General features: G+C 45.4%; 2 protein-coding genes across 7 annotated transcripts in view; one reads left to right on the forward strand and one right to left on the reverse strand.

Moving 5' to 3' along the window:
• LOC132401280 (derlin-2-like) overlaps positions 1 to 18,708 on the forward strand; it is a 95,300-nt gene that overhangs the window by 69,675 nt on the left and 6,917 nt on the right. The gene's annotated exons all lie outside the window — the stretch shown is intronic.
• LOC132401279 (SWI/SNF-related matrix-associated actin-dependent regulator of chromatin subfamily B member 1-A) overlaps positions 1 to 18,708 on the reverse strand; it is a 91,420-nt gene that overhangs the window by 9,037 nt on the left and 63,675 nt on the right. Inside the window, exon 7 of the mRNA XM_059983345.1 lies at positions 16,931 to 17,121. Coding sequence (XP_059839328.1) covers positions 16,931 to 17,121 — 191 coding nt within the window. The remainder of the gene's footprint in view (positions 1 to 16,930; positions 17,122 to 18,708) is intronic.

Consider the following 18,708-nt stretch of genomic DNA (forward strand, 5'->3'; position numbering starts at 1 on the left):
CTACTCTAAGAGTCTCTTAAAATACCTTATTGTGACCGCCTGTACCATCGTTGCTGGCAGTGCATTCCACGCATCCACCATTCTGTGTGAAAAACTACCTCTGACATCTCCTCAGTACCTTCTTTCAAGCACCTTAAAAATGTGCCCCTTCCTGTTAGCCATTTCAGCCCTGGGAAAAAGCCACTGACTATCCACACGATCAATTCCTCTCATCATCTTCATGTCACCTCTCATCCTCTGTCACTCCAAGGAGAAAAGGATATTCTCATAAGGCATGCTCTCCAATTCAGGCAACATCCTTGTGAATCTCCTCTACACTCTCTCTATAGTATCCACATCCTTCCTGTAATGAAGTGAGCAGAACTGAACATAGCATTCCAAGTGGGGTCTAACAAAGGTCTTATGCAGCTGTAACATTACCTCATGGCTCTTGAACTCAGTCCCATGGTTGATGAAGGCCAACACACCATACATCTTCTTAACAACACTGTCAACCTGCACAGGTGCTTTGAGTGTGCTATGGACACGGACCCCAAGATCCAGTTGATCCTCCACACTGCCAAGAATCTTACCATTAATATTATATTCTGTCTTCAAACTTGACCTACCGAAATGAACTACTTCACACTTACCTGGGTTAAACTCCATCTGCCATTTCTCAGCCCAGTTTTGCATCCTATCGATGTTCTGCTGTAACTTCTGACAACCTTCCTGACTATCCACAACATCCCCAACTTTTGTGTCATCAGTGAACTTATGAACCCACCCTTCTACTTCCTGATCCAGATCATGTATAAAAATGACGAAGAGAAGGGGTCCAAGAACAGATCCCTGCAGAACACTACTGGTCATTGACCTCCATGCAGAATACGAACCATCTACAACTACACCTTGACTTCTGTGGGTAAGCCAATTCCAGATCCACAAAGCAAGGTCTCCTTCGATCCCATGCCTCATGACTTTCTGAATGAACCTTGTATGGGGAACCTTATCAAGTGCCTTACTGAAATCCACATGCTCTACATCCACTTCATTAATGTGTTTTGTTACATCCTCAAAGAATTCACTCAGCTTCGTAAGGCACAACCTGCCCTTGATTGACAAAGCCATGCTGATTATCCCTAATCAGATCCTGTCTCTCCAAATGCTCATAAATCCTGCCTCTCAGGATCTTCTCCAACAACTTGCCCACCACTGAAATAAGACTCATTGGTCTGTAATTTCCTGGTTTATCTCTACTCCCTTTTTTGAACAAGGGAACAACATTTGCAACCTTTCTATCCTCTGGAACTTCCCCTGTCCCTACTGATGATACAAAGATTATTGCCAGAGGCTCAGTGATCTCCTCACTCGCTTCCCACAGTAGCCTGGAGTATATCTTGTCCGGTCCCAGCGACTTAACTAACTTAATACTTTTCAAAAGCTCCAGCACATCTTCTTTCTTAATGTCTATGCATTCAAGCATTTCAGTTCGCTGTAAGTCATCCCCACAATTTCCATGGTCCTTTTCACTGGTGAATACTGAAGCAAAGTATTCTTTAAGTACCTCTGTTACCTCCTCTGGTTTTATGCACATGTTCAACTATTGCTCCTGAATGGTCCTATGCTCACATGGCTCATCCTCTTTCTCTTCACATACTTGTAGAATGCCTTGGGGTTTTCCTTAATCCTGCCCACCAAGACTTGTCATTGCCCCTTCTGGCTCTTCTAATTTCATTCTTGAGCTCCTGACTGGCACACTTGTAATTTTCTAGAGCTCTAACACTAGGTGGTTTCTTGAACCTTTCATAAGCTTTTTTTTCTTCTTAGCTAGATTTCCTAGATACTTTGTACGCCATCGTTCTTTTACCTGGCCACCCTTAACCTGCCTCAATGGGACATACTTATTCAGAACGCCATGCAACAAATGTTCCCTGAACATTTGCTAAATTCTGCCATCCATTTCCCTGAGAACATTTGCTCCCAATTTATGTTCCCAAATTCCTGACTAATAGCATCACATTTCCCCCTACCCCAATTCAATGTTTTCCCAAATTGTCTGCTCCTATCCCTCTCCAGTGCTAAGGTAAAGGAGATCAAGTTGTGATCACTAACTCCAAAAAACTCTCCCACAGAGAGATCTGACACCTGACCAGGTTCATTTCCCAATACCAGATCAAGTAAGGCCTCTCCTCTAGTTGGCTTATCTACATACTGGGTTAGGAAACTTTCCTAAATATACCTAACAACAAATTCCACCCCTAAGGAGATGATAGGTGATAGTAGGAAAGTTAAAATCACACATCACAAAATCCCTATTATTACTGCACTGTTCCAGAATCTGCTCCTTGATGTCTCTGTTCCTATTGGGGAATTTGTAAAAAAACACCCAGTAGAGTTATTACCCCCTTCACTGTTTCTGACTTCCAGCCACAATGACACAGTAGACAATCCCTCCACAACTTCCTCCTTTTCTGCAGTGGTGATACTATCCCCAATTAACAATGCCACCCCCCAATCTTTGTGATGTCCTTTTTGAAACATCTAAAGCCCGGCACACTCAGCAACCATTCCTGCCTGAGACTTCCAAGTCTCTGTAATGGCCACAACTTCATAATTCCATGTATTGTTCAATGCTCCAAGTTCATCTGCCTTGCTTAATGATACTCCTTGCATTAAACCATCTGGCTCAGTGCATCTTTGCTCTATCATCTGCCTCTCCTTCCTCACAAACTCTCGACAAGCTGTCTCTACTTGTGCTCCAACCATCCCATCCTCTGCCTCTTCACTTCGGTTCCCACCCCCTGCAAATCTAGATTTTTAATAGTCTTAGCAAACCTTCCTCCCAGGATATTGGGTCGCCTCCAGTTCAGGTGCAACCCGTCCCACTTGTTTAGGTCACCCCTTGCACAGAAAAGGTACCAATGATCCAAGAACTTGAAACACTGCCATCGTCACCATCCCCTCAGGCACTCATTCATCTGCGCTAGCTTCCTGTTCCGACCTTCCCTAACTCATGGCACGGGAAGTAATCCAGAGATTACCACCTTGGAGGCCCTGCTCTTCAGCCTCCTTCCTAACTCCCTAAGCTTATTGCCCCTCTCCTGCCTATGTCATTGGTACCACCATGTACCAACAACCTCCTCTTGATGGAGATCCCTCTTCAAGAGGGATCTTGAAGAGCTGCAACCACTCAGGGACATCCTGGACCCCAGCTTACTATCCTGGTGTTCTCTTTTGCTGCTGCAGAATCTCCTATTTGTCTTCCCATCTATTGAGCTCACCATGACCACTGTCTTCCCATCTATTGAGTTCACCATGACCCCTATCTGACTTCCCATCTACTGAATTCACCATGATCACCATCTGTCTTCCCATCTATTGAGCTCACCATGACCACTGTCTTCCCATCTATTGAGTTCACCATGACCCCTATCTGACTTCCCATCTACTGAATTCACCATGATCACCATCTGTCTTCCCATCTATTGAGCTCACCATGACCACTGTCTTCCCATCTATTGAGTTCACCATGACCCCTATCTGACTTCCCATCTACTGAATTCACCATGATCACCATCTGTCTTCCCATCTATTGAGCTCACCATGACCACGATCTGTCTTCCCATCTATTGTTCACCATGACCACTATCTGACTTCCCATCTATTGAATTCACCATGACCACTATCTGTCTTCCCACCTATTGAGTTCACCATGACCACTGTCTTCCCACCTATTGAGTTCACCATGACCACCATCTGTCTTCCCATCTATTGAGTTCACCATGACCACCATCTGTCTTCCCATCTATTGTTCACCATGACCACTATCTGTCTTCCCACCTATTGAGTTCACCATGACCACTATCTGTCTTCCCATCTATTGTTCACCATGACCACCATCTGTCTTCCCATCTATTGAGTTCACCATGACCACTATCTGAATTCCCATCTATTGTTCACCATGACCACTATCTGTCTTCCCATCTATTGTTCACCATGACTACTATCTGTCTTCCCATCTATTGAGTTCACCATTTGATAAGGTCCCACATGGGAGACTGGTGGGTAAAATCAAAGCTCAGGGCATCGGGGGAAAGACATTGGCACGGATAGAAAACTGGTTGGCAGATAGAAAGTAAAGGGTAGTGGTGAATGGGTGTTTCTCGGAATGGCGGGTGGTGACTAGTGGGGTGCCACAGGGCTCGGTATTGGGACCACAGCTGTTTACAATGTACGTCAACGATTTGGATGAAGGCATTGAAAATAACATCAGCAAACTTGCTGATGATACTAAGCTGGGTGGCAGTGTGACATGTGATGAGGATGTTAGGAGAATACAGGGGGACTTGGATAGGCTGGGTGAGTGGGCAGATACTTGGCAGATGACGTTTAATGTGAATAAGGTGAGGTTATCCACTTTGGGAGTAAGAACAGGAAGGCAGATTATTATCTGAACGGTGTAGAGTTAGGTAAGGGAGAAATACAGAGAGATCTCGGAGTCCTTGTTCATCAGTCACTGAAGGTGAATGAGCAAGTGCAGCAGGCAGTGAAGAAGGCTAATGGAACGTTGGCCTTTATTACAAAGGGAATTGAGTACAAGAGCAAGGAAATCCTCTTGCATTTGAACAGAGCCCTGGTGAGACCACACCTGGAGTATTGTGTACAGTTTTGGTCTCCAGGGTTAAGGAAGGACATCCTGGCTGTAGAGGAAGTGCAGCGTAGATTCACGAGGTTAATTTCTGGGATGTCTGGACTGTCTTACGCAGAGGGGTTAGAGTGACTGGGCTTGTACCCGCTGGAATTAAGGAGATTGAGAGGGGATCTGATTGAAACATATAAGATTATTAAGGGATTGGACAAGATAGAGGCAGGAAATATGTTCCAGATGCTGGGAGAGTCCAGTACCAGAGGGCATGGTTTGAGAATAAGGGGTAGGTCATTTAGGACAGAGTTAAGGAAAAACTTCTTCTCCCAGAGAGCTGTGGGGGTCTGGAATGCACTGCGTCAGAAGGTAGTGGAGGCCAATTCTCTGGATGCTTTCAAGAATGAGCAAGATAGCATTCTTATGGATAGGCGAATCAAGGAATATGGGGCCAAGGCAGGAACCGGGTAGTGACAGTAGTTGATCAGCCATGATCTCAAAATGGCGGTGCAGGCTCGAAGGGCTGAATGGTTTATTTCTGCACCTATTGACTATTGACTATTATCTGTCTTCCCATCCATTGAGTTCACCATGACCACTATCTGTCATCCATCTATTGAGTTCACCATGACCACTATCTGTCTTCCCATCTATTAAGTTGATGACCACTATCTGTCTTCCCATCTACTGAGTTCACCATGACCACTATCTGTCTTCCCATCTACTGTTCACCATGACCCCTATCTGTCTTCCCATCTACTGTTCACCATGACCACTATCTGTCTTCCCATCTACTGAGTTCACCGACCACTATCTGTCTTCCCATCTATTGTTCACCATGACCACTATCTGTCTTCCCATCTATTGTTCACCATGACCACTATCTGTCTTCCCATCTACTGAGTTCACCACGACCACTATCTGTCTTCCCATCTATTGTTCACCATGACCACTATCTGTCTTCCCATCTACTGAGTTCACCACGACCACTATCTGTCTTCCCATCTATTGAGTTCACCATGACCACCATCTGTCTTCCCATCTATTGTTCACCATGACTCCTATCTGTCTTCCCATCTATTGAATTCATGACTACTATCTGTCTTCCCATCTACTGAGTTCACCATGACCACTATCTGTCTTCCCATCTATTGAGTTCACCATGACCCCTATCTGTCTTCCCGTCTATTGAGTTCACCATGACCACCATCTGTCTTCCCATCTATTGAGTTGATGACCACGATCTGTCTTCCCGTCTATTGAGTTCACCATGACCACGATCTGTCTTCCCGTCTATTGTTCACCATGACCACTATCTGTCTTCCCATCTACTGTTCACCATGACCCCTATCTGTCTTCCCATCTACTGTTCACCATGACCACTATCTGTCTTCCCATCTACTGAGTTCACCATGACCACTATCTGTCTTCCCATCTATTGTTCACCACGACCACTATCTGTCTTCCCATCTATTGAGTTCACCACGACCACTATCTGTCTTCCCATCTATTGAGTTCACCATGACCACTATCTGTCTTCCCATCTATTGTTCACCATGACTCCTATCTGTCTTCCCATCTATTGTTCACCATGACCACTATCTGTCTTCCCATCTATTGTTCACCATGACCACGATCTGTCTTCCCGTCTATTGAGTTCACCATGACCACGATCTGTCTTCCCGTCTATTGCGTTCACCATGACCACGATCTGTCTGCCCATCTACTGAGTTCACCATGACCACGATCTGTCTTCCCGTCTATTGCGTTCACCATGACCACGATCTGTCTTCCCGTCTACTGAGTTCACCATGACCACGATCTGTCTTCCCGTCTATTGAGTTCACCATGACCACGATCTGTCTTCCCGTCTACTGAGTTCACCATGACCACGATCTGTCTTCCCGTCTACTGAGTTCACCATGACCACGATCTGTCTTCCCGTCTATTGCGTTCACCATGACCACGATCTGTCTGCCCATCTACTGAGTTCACCATGACCACGATCTGTCTTCCCATCTATTGTTCACCATGACCACTATCTGTCTTCCCAGCTATTGAGTTCACCATGACCACCATCTGTCTTCCCAGCTATTGAGTTCATGACCACTATCTGACTTCCCATCTATTGAGTTCATGACCACTATCTGTCTTCCCATCTATTGAGTTCACCATGACCCCTATCTGTCTTCCCATCTACTGTTCACCATGACCCCTATCTGTCTTCCCATCTACTGTTCACCATGACCCCTATCTGTCTTCCCATCTACTGAGTTCACCATGACCACCATCTGTCTTCCCATCTATTGTTCACCATGACCCCTATCTGTCTTCCCATCTACTGAGTTCACCATGACCACCATCTGTCTTCCCGTCTACTGAGTTCACCATGACCACCATCTGTCTTCCCGTCTACTGAGTTCACCATGACCCCTATCTGTCTTCCCGTCTACTGTTCACCATGACCACTATCTGTCTTCCCATCTACTGTTCACCATGACCACCATCTGTCTTCCCACCTATTGAGTTCATGACCACCATCTGTCTTCCTATCTACTGAGTTCACCATGACCCCCATCTGTCTTCCCATCTACTGAGTTCACCATGACCACTATCTGTCTTCCCATCTATTGAGTTCACCATGACCCCTATCTGTCTTCCCATCTACTGTTCACCATGACCACTATCTGTCTTCCCGTCTATTGAGTTCACCATGACCCCTATCTGTCTTCCCGTCTATTGAGTTCACCATGACCACCATCTGTCTTCCCATCTATTGAGTTCACCATGACCACCATCTGTCTTCCCATCTACTGAGTTCACCATGACCACTATCTGTCTTCCCATCTATTGAGTTCACCATGACCACCATCTGTCTTCCCATCTATTGAGTTGATGACCACTGTCTGTCTTCCCATCTATTGAGTTCACCATGACCCCTATCTGTCTTCCCATCTACTGTTCACCATGACCACTATCTGTCTTCCCATCTACTGTTCACCATGACCACTATCTGTCTTCCCATCTATTGAGTTCATGACCACTGTCCTCCCATCTATTGTTCATGACCACCATCTGACTTCCCATCTATTGAGTTCACCATGACCACTATCTGTCTTCCCATCTACTGAGTTCACCATGACCACTATCTGTCTTCCCATCTACTGAATTCACCATGACCCCTATCTGTCTTCCCATTTACTGAGTTCACCATGACCACCATCTGTCTTCCCATCTATTAAGTTGATGACAACTATCTGTCTTCCCATCTATTGAGTTGATGACCACTATCTGTCTTCCCATCTACTGAGTTCACCATGACCACTATCTGTCTTCCCATCTACTGTTCACCATGACCACTATCTGTCTTCCCATCTACTGTTCACCATGACCACTATCTGTCTTCCCATCTATTGAGTTGATGACCACTATCTGTCTTCCCATCTACTGTTCACCATGACCACTATCTGTCTTCCCATCTACTGAGTTCACCATGACCACTATCTGTCTTCCCATCTACTGAATTCACCATGACCCCTATCTGTCTTCCCATTTACTGAGTTCACCATGACCACCATCTGTCTTCCCATCTACTGAGTTCACCATGACCACTATCTGTCTTCCCATCTATTGAGTTCACCATGACCACCATCTGTCTTCCCATCTATTAAGTTGATGACAACTATCTGTCTTCCCATCTATTGAGTTGATGACCACTATCTGTCTTCCCATCTACTGAGTTCACCATGACCACTATCTGTCTTCCCATCTACTGTTCACCATGACCACTATCTGTCTTCCCATCTATTGAGTTCATGACCACTGTCCTCCCATCTATTGTTCATGACCACCATCTGACTTCCCATCTATTGAGTTCACCATGACCACTATCTGTCTTCCCATCTACTGAGTTCACCATGACCACTATCTGTCTTCCCATCTACTGAATTCACCATGACCCCTATCTGTCTTCCCATTTACTGAGTTCACCATGACCACCATCTGTCTTCCCATCTATTAAGTTGATGACAACTATCTGTCTTCCCATCTATTGAGTTGATGACCACTATCTGTCTTCCCATCTACTGAGTTCACCATGACCACTATCTGTCTTCCCATCTATTGAGTTCACCATGACCACCATCTGTCTTCCCATCTACTGAGTTCACCATGACCACCATCTGTCTTCCCATCTATTGAGTTGATGACCCCTATCTGTCTTCCCATCTACTGAGTTCACCATGACCCCTATCTGTCTTCCCATCTACTGTTCACCATGACCCCTATCTGTCTTCCCATCTACTGAGTTCACCATGACCCCTATCTGTCTTCCCATCTACTGAGTTCACCACGACCCCTATCTGTCTTCCCATCTATTGAGTTCACCATGACCACTATCTGTCTTCCCATCTATTGAGTTCACCATGACCCCTATCTGTCTTCTCATCTACTGTTCACCATGACCACTATCTGTCTTCCCATCTATTGAGTTCATGACCACTGTCTTCCCATCTATTGAGTTCATGACTACTATCTGTCTTCCCATCTATTGAGTTCACCATGACCACTATCTGTCTTCCCATCTACTGAGTTCACCATGACCACTATCTGTCTTCCCATCTACTGAGTTCACCATGACCCCTATCTGTCTTACCATCTACTGAGTTCACCATGACCACTATCTGTCTTCCCACCTACTGAGTTCACCATGACCACTATCTGTCTTCCCATCTGAGTTCACCATGACCCCTATCTGTCTTCCCATCTGAGTTCACCATGACCCCTATCTGTCTTCCCATCTACTGAGTTCACCATGACCACTATCTGTCTTCCCATCTATTGAGTTCACCATGACTATTGCTCTGCCTACCCTTCTGAGGCTCAAGAGCCGACCAGAGTGCTAAAGGCCTGGCTGCTGCTGCCTTGCCGAGAAAGGTCACCCCCTCAGCCGTATCCAAAGGGGTACACCAGTTGCTGAAGGAATGGCCACAGGGCTACCCTGCACTGACTTCCTTCTCTCTTTCCCTCTCTGGGTGTAACCACCTGCTCGAAATTCGTATTTATCAATTGCTCTGCCTCCTGGATTAACCCAAGTTCACCCAACTCCAGCTCCTTAATTGCATGAGCTGAGGTTGGCTGCACTTCCTGCAGGTGTAGTCATCAGGGAGACAATCAGGCTCCATGAATTCCCATATCCTACAGGAGGAGCATTCCACTGTCATGTCTGCCATCCTGCCTGCACTGTCCTGGGGCAACCAAGACCAAATCCTCTAACCTGTGCCTTTGGCCTCAGCCTCTTCTCGTCGAAGCCTGACACTACAACTCTCATCGCTGACCTGCTCCTGACAATAGTCACCCTACTTGTCCCTTCTGTACTTTTATTTACTAAGTAGTGCTCTGCTCCGGCTGCTGATTGGGCCTCCGGAATGTCCGAAAGCCTGTGAAGTTCCTCTTTTTGTATAAGCTTTGCCGACCTGTGAGTAACATTTTCAGTGCTCTGCTTCTTCCACTGATTCGGCCTGCAGAGTGAATTGGTCCTACCATCTCCGGAAGAGAGCCCAATGATTCAAAAATCTGAGGCCCTCCTTTGTGTTAAACTGCACTATCTTCCCATTTCTTGTCTGTCCAGCACGGGAAGCAATCCTGAAATCATCACCTTGGAGATCCTGTATGTTAACTTAATACCTAACTTAGGGATGTGGGAAGGCAAGGAGACCAGTATTCCTGACAACTACACCTGTGAGAAGTGCATCCAGCAGCAGGTTCTAACAGTCTGCGTTAAGGAGCTGGAGCTGGAACTGGATGAACTCCGGCTTATTCAGGAGACTGAGGGTGAGATAGATAGGACACAGAGAGAGGTAGTTACCCCCAAGGTGCAGAGCACAGGAAACTGGGTAACAGTCAGAAAGGGGAAAGGGGTTAAAGAGCCATTGCTGAGCAACCATTGGCCTCAGCAACAGGTGTCACTTTGGATACTGTTTGGGGGGGGGGGGGGGGGGGGGTGCGGTTAGCAGAGGAAAGTCACAGCAGCCAGGACTCTGCCACTGAGTGGTTCTGTGATTCAGAAGGGAAGAGGGAGAAGATATGAGTTCTGGTGAAAGTGGATTCATTAGTAGGGGAACAGAAAGGAGTTTCTAATGGCAAAAACAAGATTCGCAGATGGTACATTACCTCTTGGATGTCGGGGTCTGGGAGATCTTGGATCGAGTGGGAAGGTGAACAGACACCACGTAGGAAGCAAAGATGTGGGTAAGAAGAATGATGAGGTTCTGCAAAGGGAGTTAGGTGCTAAGTTAAAGGACAGCACTCCCAGGGTTGTGACCCTTGCCACGTGCTAGTGAGGCCAGAAATAAGAAGATTGTACAATGGAACCATGGCTAAGGAGTAGGTGTAGCAGGGACAGCAAGCTTCCAGGGAAGGTGAGACCTGTACAGAAGAGACAGTTTGCACCCATACTGGAAGTGGATATCTCATACCGGGAATGCTGCACGGCGGCATTTAAACAAGGGGAGATGGGAACCAGAATGCCAGAACCATTAGTGGAGAGGTTATGGAGAGAAACGTTTGTAAAGCCCCAAAGTCGGAGATCAAGAGGTTGGACATGGTGCGACTTGTGTGCTCAGCTGCGTATATTTCAATGCAGGAAGTATCGTAGGAAAAGCGGATGAGCTCTGGGCATGGATCAACACCTGGAATTATGATATTGTAGCCATTAGTGAGACTGGTTGCAGGAGGGGCAGGACTGGCAGCTCAGTATTCCGGGGTTCCGTTATTTCAGACGTGACAGAGCGGAGAGACTAATGGAGGTGTTACTAGTCAGGGAAAATGTCATGGTAGCGATCTGTCAGGACAGACTGGAGAACTCGTCTGGTGAGATATAATGGGTGGAACAGAGAACTATGGAAGGTAGGACTGTGTTAACAGGGCTATTCTACAGACCCGAGGGATTTAGAGAAACAAATTTATGGAGAGATCGCAGATTGTTGCAATGAACATAAGGTTGTTATATAAGGTGATTTTGACTTTTCACCTATTGACTGGGACTCCCATACTCTAAACTGACCAGGTGAGATAGGGTTTGTCAAATGTGTTAAGGAAAATTTCCTTAATCAGTATGTAGAAGTCCCAATCAGAGAATGTACAGTACTTGATCTCATATTAGGTAATGAGACAGGACAGGCTTCAAAGCTTATTTATTATCGAACAATGTATAAATTATATACCTTGAAATTTGTCTGCTTACAGGCAACCACACAGCCATAGGCAGGTGACAGAGGTTTGTGTAGGGGAACATTTTGCATCCAATGATCACAGTGCCATCAGTTTCAAAGCAAAAAGATAGGCCTGCTCCGCTAGTTAAGATCCTAGATTGGAGAAAGCCAATTTTGATGATATCGGGAATTATCTAGGAAATATGGATTGTGACAGGCAGAGGTGCACTCGCTAAGTGGAAGGCCTTCAAAAGAGAAATTTTGAAAGTACAAAGCTTGTATGTGCCTGTCAGAATAAAAGGTAAAGACAACATGTGTAGGTAACCATGATTTTCAAGAGATATTGAAGCCCTGGTTAAGAGAAAAAAGGTGCATAGCAGGTAGAAAGAAATGAGGTGCTTATGGAGTATAAAAAATGCAAGAGAACACACAAGAAAGAAATGAGCAGGGTTAAAAGAAGGCATGAAGTTGCCCTAGCTGAGAAGGTGAAGGGGCATTCGAAGAGATACTACAGATATTTAAAGAGCAAAAGATTGCAAGGGACAAAATGAATCCTCTGGAAGACCAGAATGGTAATCCATCTGTGGATTAGATGGGGGAAATCTTAAATAATATTTTTTATATCTGTATTGACTTACAAGATGGACACAAAGTTTCAGCACAGTGAATAAAAGGTTGAACACAGTGTGACCGGTGTCCTGAGCTGTCTATACTTAAATTCAAGAAGGAAAGATGGATGATATTGCTGAAGATGAGGTAGCTGGAAAACAGGGGCAGTGAGGAGAGGCTGCTAATAAAGCAAAACTACAGTCAACAGATGAGGCAATGTGAAAGGCGGACTATAGAAAACGGTGAATACAGGACAGAAAGTGATATATTTGTATGCGCGCTGTATACGGAATAAGATACACAAACTTGCAGTGCAGTTGCAGATTGGCAGGTATGAAGTTGTAGGCATTACTGAATCATGGCTGAAAGAAGATTATAGCAGGGAGAATGTCCAAGGATGCACACTGTATTGAAAAGACTGGCAGGAAGGCAAAGGGGCGATGTTGCTACATTGGTAAAACATGAAATCAAATCATTAGAAAGAGGTGACAAAGGGCTGGAAGGCATTGTATCATTGTGGATAGAGCAAGTGTAAAGAGACCCTGATGGGAGTTGAATACAGACCACCCTCCCCAAACACAGGTAAGGCTGTGGCCCACAAATTACAACTTAAGATAGAAAATGTATGCTGAAAGTGCAATGTTACAATAGTCACAATGCACTTTCGGCATGCATTTTCTATCTAGTCATGGGAGACTTCATATGTGGAAGATCGGGTTGGTGCTGGATTCCAGGAGGGATCATTTCTACAGTACCTATGAGATGGCTGTTTCGAGCTACTCGTGGATAAGCCCACTAGCGGATCAGTTATTCAGGAATGGCTGTTGTACAATGAACTAGAATTGAGCAGAAGCTTAAGGTAAAAGAACCCTGAGGGGAAAGTGATCGTAATATGATTGAATTACAGAGGCTGGAGAGAGGAGTTGACCAGAATTGATTGGAAAACAATACTGACAGGGATAATGGCAGAGCAGCAACGGCTGGAATTTCTGGAAGCAATTCAGAAGGCACAGGATATATACACCCCAAAGAGGAAGAAGGATTCACAACCATGGCTAACAAGAGAAGTCAAAGCCAACATAAAAGGCAAAGAAGGAGCAAAAATTAGTGGGAAGAGGATTGGGAAACTTTTAAAAACTAACAGAAGGCAACTAAAAAAGTAACAAGATAAAGATGGAATATGAAAGTAAGCTAGGCGGTAATATTAAAGCGGAAACTAAAAGTTTCTTCAGATACATAGAGTCTAAGAGAGAGTTGACAGTGGATATCGGACTGCTGGAAAACAACGCTGGAGAGGTAGTCATGGGGAATGACAGACGGACTGAATAGGTATTTTGCACCAGTCTTCACTGTGGAAGACACTAGGATTATAGGTGTCAGGGGTCATGAAGTGTGTGAAGTTACTGAAAGGTCTGAAGATGGATAAGACACCCTGACTTGATGGTGTACAGCACAGAGTTCCGAAAGAGGTGGCTGAAGAGATTGTGGAAGCATTAGTAGTGATCTTTCAAATATCACTTGATTCTGGATGGGTTCTGGAAGGCTGGAAAACTACAAATGTCACTCCACTCTTCAAGAAGGGAGAGAGGCAGAAGAAAGAAAACTCCTGGCCAGTTAGTCTGACCTCAGTGATTGGGAAGATGTTGAAGTCCATTATTAAGGAATAGATCCCAGGGTACTTGGAGGAACATGGCTAAACAGGCCGTAGTCAGCATGGTTTCCTCAAAGGAAAATCCTGCCTGACAAATCTGCTGGAATTCCCATGGTGGGAGAGTCTGAGACCAGAGGATACAGCCTTAGAACAGAGGGGCAGCCTTTTAGAACGGAGATGAGGAGGAATTTCTTTAGCCAGTGAGTGGTGAATCCGTGGAATTCTTTGCCACAGGCAGCTGTGGAGGCCAAGTCTTTATGTAGATTTAAGGTACAGGTTATTAAATTCTTGATTGGTCAGGGCATAGGGATAAGGGGAAAAGGCAGGTGTTTGGGGCTGAGAGGAAAACTGGATCAGCCATGGTGAAATGGCCTAATTCAGCTCCTATATCTTTTGGTCTTATGGTCTACGTGAGGCAAAGCGGCATCAACTTCATGGGCCCTGTACAGATTATGGTCCTGAGGCAAATCAGAAGGGATAGAGCCCCAGGGCCTGACAAAGTGTTCCTCTCGGACCCATAGGGAGACGTGCAGGAACTCCTGGAGCCGTAGCAGAGATATTAAAATCATCTTCAGCAACAGGTGAAGTCTCGGAGGATTGGAGGATAGGCAATGTTTCCAACGATCTCGATGATAATGTGGATAACCAGATCAGCAAATTTGTGGACAACACCTAGACTGGGGGGTAGTGGACAGTGAGGAAGTGGTTTGCAGTGGGATTTGGACTGGCTGAAAAATGGCAGGTGGATTTTAATGCAGGCAAAAGTGAGGTATTGCACTCTGGTGGGACCTACAGGGGTCGGTCTTGCATGGTGAAATGGTAGGGCATGACGGAGTGTGGTAGAACAAAGTGATCTGGGAATATAAGTCAATAATTCATTTAAAGTGGCGACGCATGTTGATGGGGTTGTAAAGACCTTTTGGCACACTGGCCTTCGTAAATCAAAGTATTGAATACAAGGGATGGGATGTTGTGTTAAAGTGGTATTGGTGAGGCCTAATTTGGAGTATTGTGTGCAGTTTTGATCACCTACCTACAAGAAAAATGTAAATATGGATGAAAGCGTACAGAGAAAGTTTACAAACATATTGCTGGGTCTGGAGGACCTTAGTTATATGGAAAAATTGAGTTTATTCCTTGCAACATCAAAAAGGAAATTTAATAGGGTTATGCCAAATTATGAGGGTTATAGATCAGGTAAATGCAAGTGGGCATTTTCCACTGAGGTTGGGTGGGGCTACAACCAGCGGTCATGGGTTAAGGTGACCAGAAACAAAAGCAATACCCCAGACGCAGCCCAACAAGGTCTTGAAAAAGCTGCTGTATAACTTCCTAATTCTTGAACTCAGTGCTTCGACTAATAGAAGCAAGTGTGCCATATGCCTTCTTTACCTGCCTATCAAGCTGTGCAGCCAGTTGGACCCCAAGATCCCTCCATACATTAATACTGTTAAGCATCCTGATATAATAGCACACTATCCCTTTACATTTGATCTCCCAAAGTGCAACACTTCAACTTGGTCAGATTAAACTCTATCTCCATTTCTCAACAATATCTGCAACTGATCTGTATACTTTGGCAACCCTCCAACTATCCACAATGTCACAATCTTTTTATCAACCGCAAAATTACTAAGTCACCCATCCATATTTTCAACCAAATCACTTATAAACATTACAAACATCAGAGATCCCAGTATGGATCACTGCAAAGCACCCCAGGTCATGGGCGTCCAGCCAGAATGAGTCCCATTGACCACATTCTTCTATCTTCTCTGAGCAAGCCAATTCTGAAACCAAATGCCCATATCTCCATGTTTGAGCCCACAATGTGAAACCTTGTCAAATGCTTTACTTAAAAGCCACGTAGACAACATCTACTGTCTTTTCCTTCTTGATATCAATATGCCCTAGAACATTAGCATACACCTCCCTGATCTCGATGCCTTTTGATGTGTATCATCCAGTAGTCTCTGCCTCACTCCCATCTGGGCTTCAAATGATCATCAGCTGGTACCTCTATCAGTTCCTGCCTCACCTCTATAAGCCAACCATCTCCCTCTGCCTCAGGACTGCGTGTAGAGCCCCAAACTGAAACAGCAACTGTTCCTCTGCCCTCTGAGTTCTCTTGCTCCAGATTCCAGCAGATGTAGTGTACTGTGACTCCCCTCTCAACCTCCCGACCTGGTCTGCCCAAGCTCAGCCAAGGCTGCACATACTCTGTCAGCCAGCTCATTACTCTTCTCAGGGAAACAGAGAGAAATTGAATCAGGGGTTTAAAATTTTGATTCCAGCAGTAGTTGATTGCCTTGTGTCATACTACAAGATGTACAGATAAGATCCACTGTCCTCAGAAAACAGGGCACACCTGGCCTGAGCCTTCTCAGTTTTCCAGCAGCAAACAGTTCAACACTTGGAGAGCAGACAGACCTCCAGTCACCAGAGCTGCTGACCTGAGGAGGAGGGGAGAATTAACCCACACAAGGGGCTCTAATACTGACAGGAAATCAATCTGGCAATGCGGGGAGAGCCGTCATCAGCAGAATATGACAAGGGAGCCCAGCCTGTGGGTCTTCACCACTGAAAGAGATGACCCATGTTTGCAGAGTGCTACAGAAAGCAGTGCAGCTAAGAAGAGAAGGTCTCAAGGTGGCACTAATCGAACAGGTAAAATGACGGCAACTGAATCTCAATTTTTAGACCACTTACTTTGGAGGCAACTGTAAAGAATGTGAAGCTGAGAAGAGCAGAGGAACTGGGAAACTTAGGAGTCAACAGACACATGCAAGAACACGTCAACATGTGCCAACCGTTGTCAGCAGAGAGCAGCCATACCTGAAGGCGTAGGTGCGCTGATGCCAGCTCAGCTGGCCTCTGATGCTGTAAGCGATGGTGGTGACAAATTCTCCTCCCAGACCCAGCTCGGAGCACAGCTTCAGAGCAAACTTCTCGGGTGAATTCTCCCTCTCTGACATGTCCCACTCAAACTGATCCACCAGAGAGATGTTTCCCACGTGGATGTTCAGCTGCACAAAGCAATGCTTCAGTTATTGCCCAGATCCGATCAGCCCAGTGCTTCAGGAAGCCTCATCCCACATGCTCAATGTGCCTCCCTTCCTTGTGATTACCAGACCACAGGCTTCGTGTGGCGACCACCAATTCCACTACTGTACTTGGCAAAACCCAATCTGGGTTCCGACTCAACAACTACCTATGTTCCTACAGTATAGGAGGGATGCGATTAAAGCTAGAGAAGGTGCTGCATTTGGGGGCTTGAGTTATAAGGACAGACCAGCCAGGATGACACTGTTTTCCCTGGAGCAAAGAAGGTTGATGAGCAACCACATTAAAGGTTTATAAACCTAGGAAGGGCATAAAAAGGTGAGCGGTTAGTTTATTACCCAGGGAAGAGCATAGAATACTACAGCACAGGAACAGGCCCTTCGGCCCATGATGTTGTGACAAGCTACTTAAACTCATAATTATACAGTTAACTAATCCCTTCTGCCCACTCAATGTCCCTCCATTCTCTGCACATTCATGTGCCTATCCTCTTAAACACCTCTATTGTATCTGCCTCCACTACCAACCCTGGTGCATTCCAGGCACTCACCACTCCTAGGTCAAAAATATCCTCTCCTTTGAACTTCCCATGAGAACTTCCCTGAAGTGCCTGCTTTCTAGTTGTTGACATTTCAATTCTAGGAGGGAGATACCAGCAGTCTACTTTTTCTATGCCTCTAATAATCTTATATACTTCTCAGCCTCCACCACTCCAAAGAAGCCAAATCTGCTCAACCTTTTTTTTTTAATAGAACATGCCTTCTAATCCAGGCAGCATCCTGATAAACCTCTTCTGCATCTCTCCAAACTCTCCACAGCATTCCCGTAATGGGGCAACCAGAACTGAATGCAGTATTTCAGATGCGGCCTAGCCAGAGTTTTATAAAACATGCCTTCGTCAGTCGATGCCTTCTTTAGCACCCTATCAACCCGTGCAGCCACTTCCAGGGAACTATGGACATGGATCCCTCTCTGTATATCAACAATATTAAGGGTCCTACCATTTTACATTTAATCTCCTAAAATGCAAAACCTCACACTTCACTGGATTAAACTCCAAAGTCCAAAGAGGTGTATTTAAGCTGAGAGGAGGAAAGCTTTAAAAAGGAATCGAGGAAGAAGGCTTTCAGAGAGAGGATGACGGATATATGGAATGAGCTGAGGTGGAAGTGGGTACAAACATAATTTTTAAAAGACATTTGGATGGGCACATGGATAGGGGTGGTTCAGAGGGTATGGGACAAACAGAGGCAAACAGGGCAAGTCAGGAAGGCACCTTGTTTGGCCTGGACAAGTTGAACCACAGGGTCTCTTTCCATGCTGTATGATTCTATATCTACACAAATTCTGGGTCAACAGGTCATTAATTACCGAATGATGACCCAACTAGGACAGATACTTGAGAACAATTACTACTCCTTAAGTGCAAACACGAGGAAATCTGCAGATGCTGGAAATTCAAACAACAACACACAATAAATGCTGGCGGAACACAGCAGGCCAGGCAGCATCTACAGGGAGAAGCGCTGTCGACGTTTCGGGCCGAGACC

This window comes from Hypanus sabinus, chromosome 10, assembly GCF_030144855.1.
Source record: "Hypanus sabinus isolate sHypSab1 chromosome 10, sHypSab1.hap1, whole genome shotgun sequence".
In the NCBI taxonomy this organism is placed as follows: Eukaryota; Metazoa; Chordata; class Chondrichthyes; order Myliobatiformes; family Dasyatidae; genus Hypanus; species Hypanus sabinus.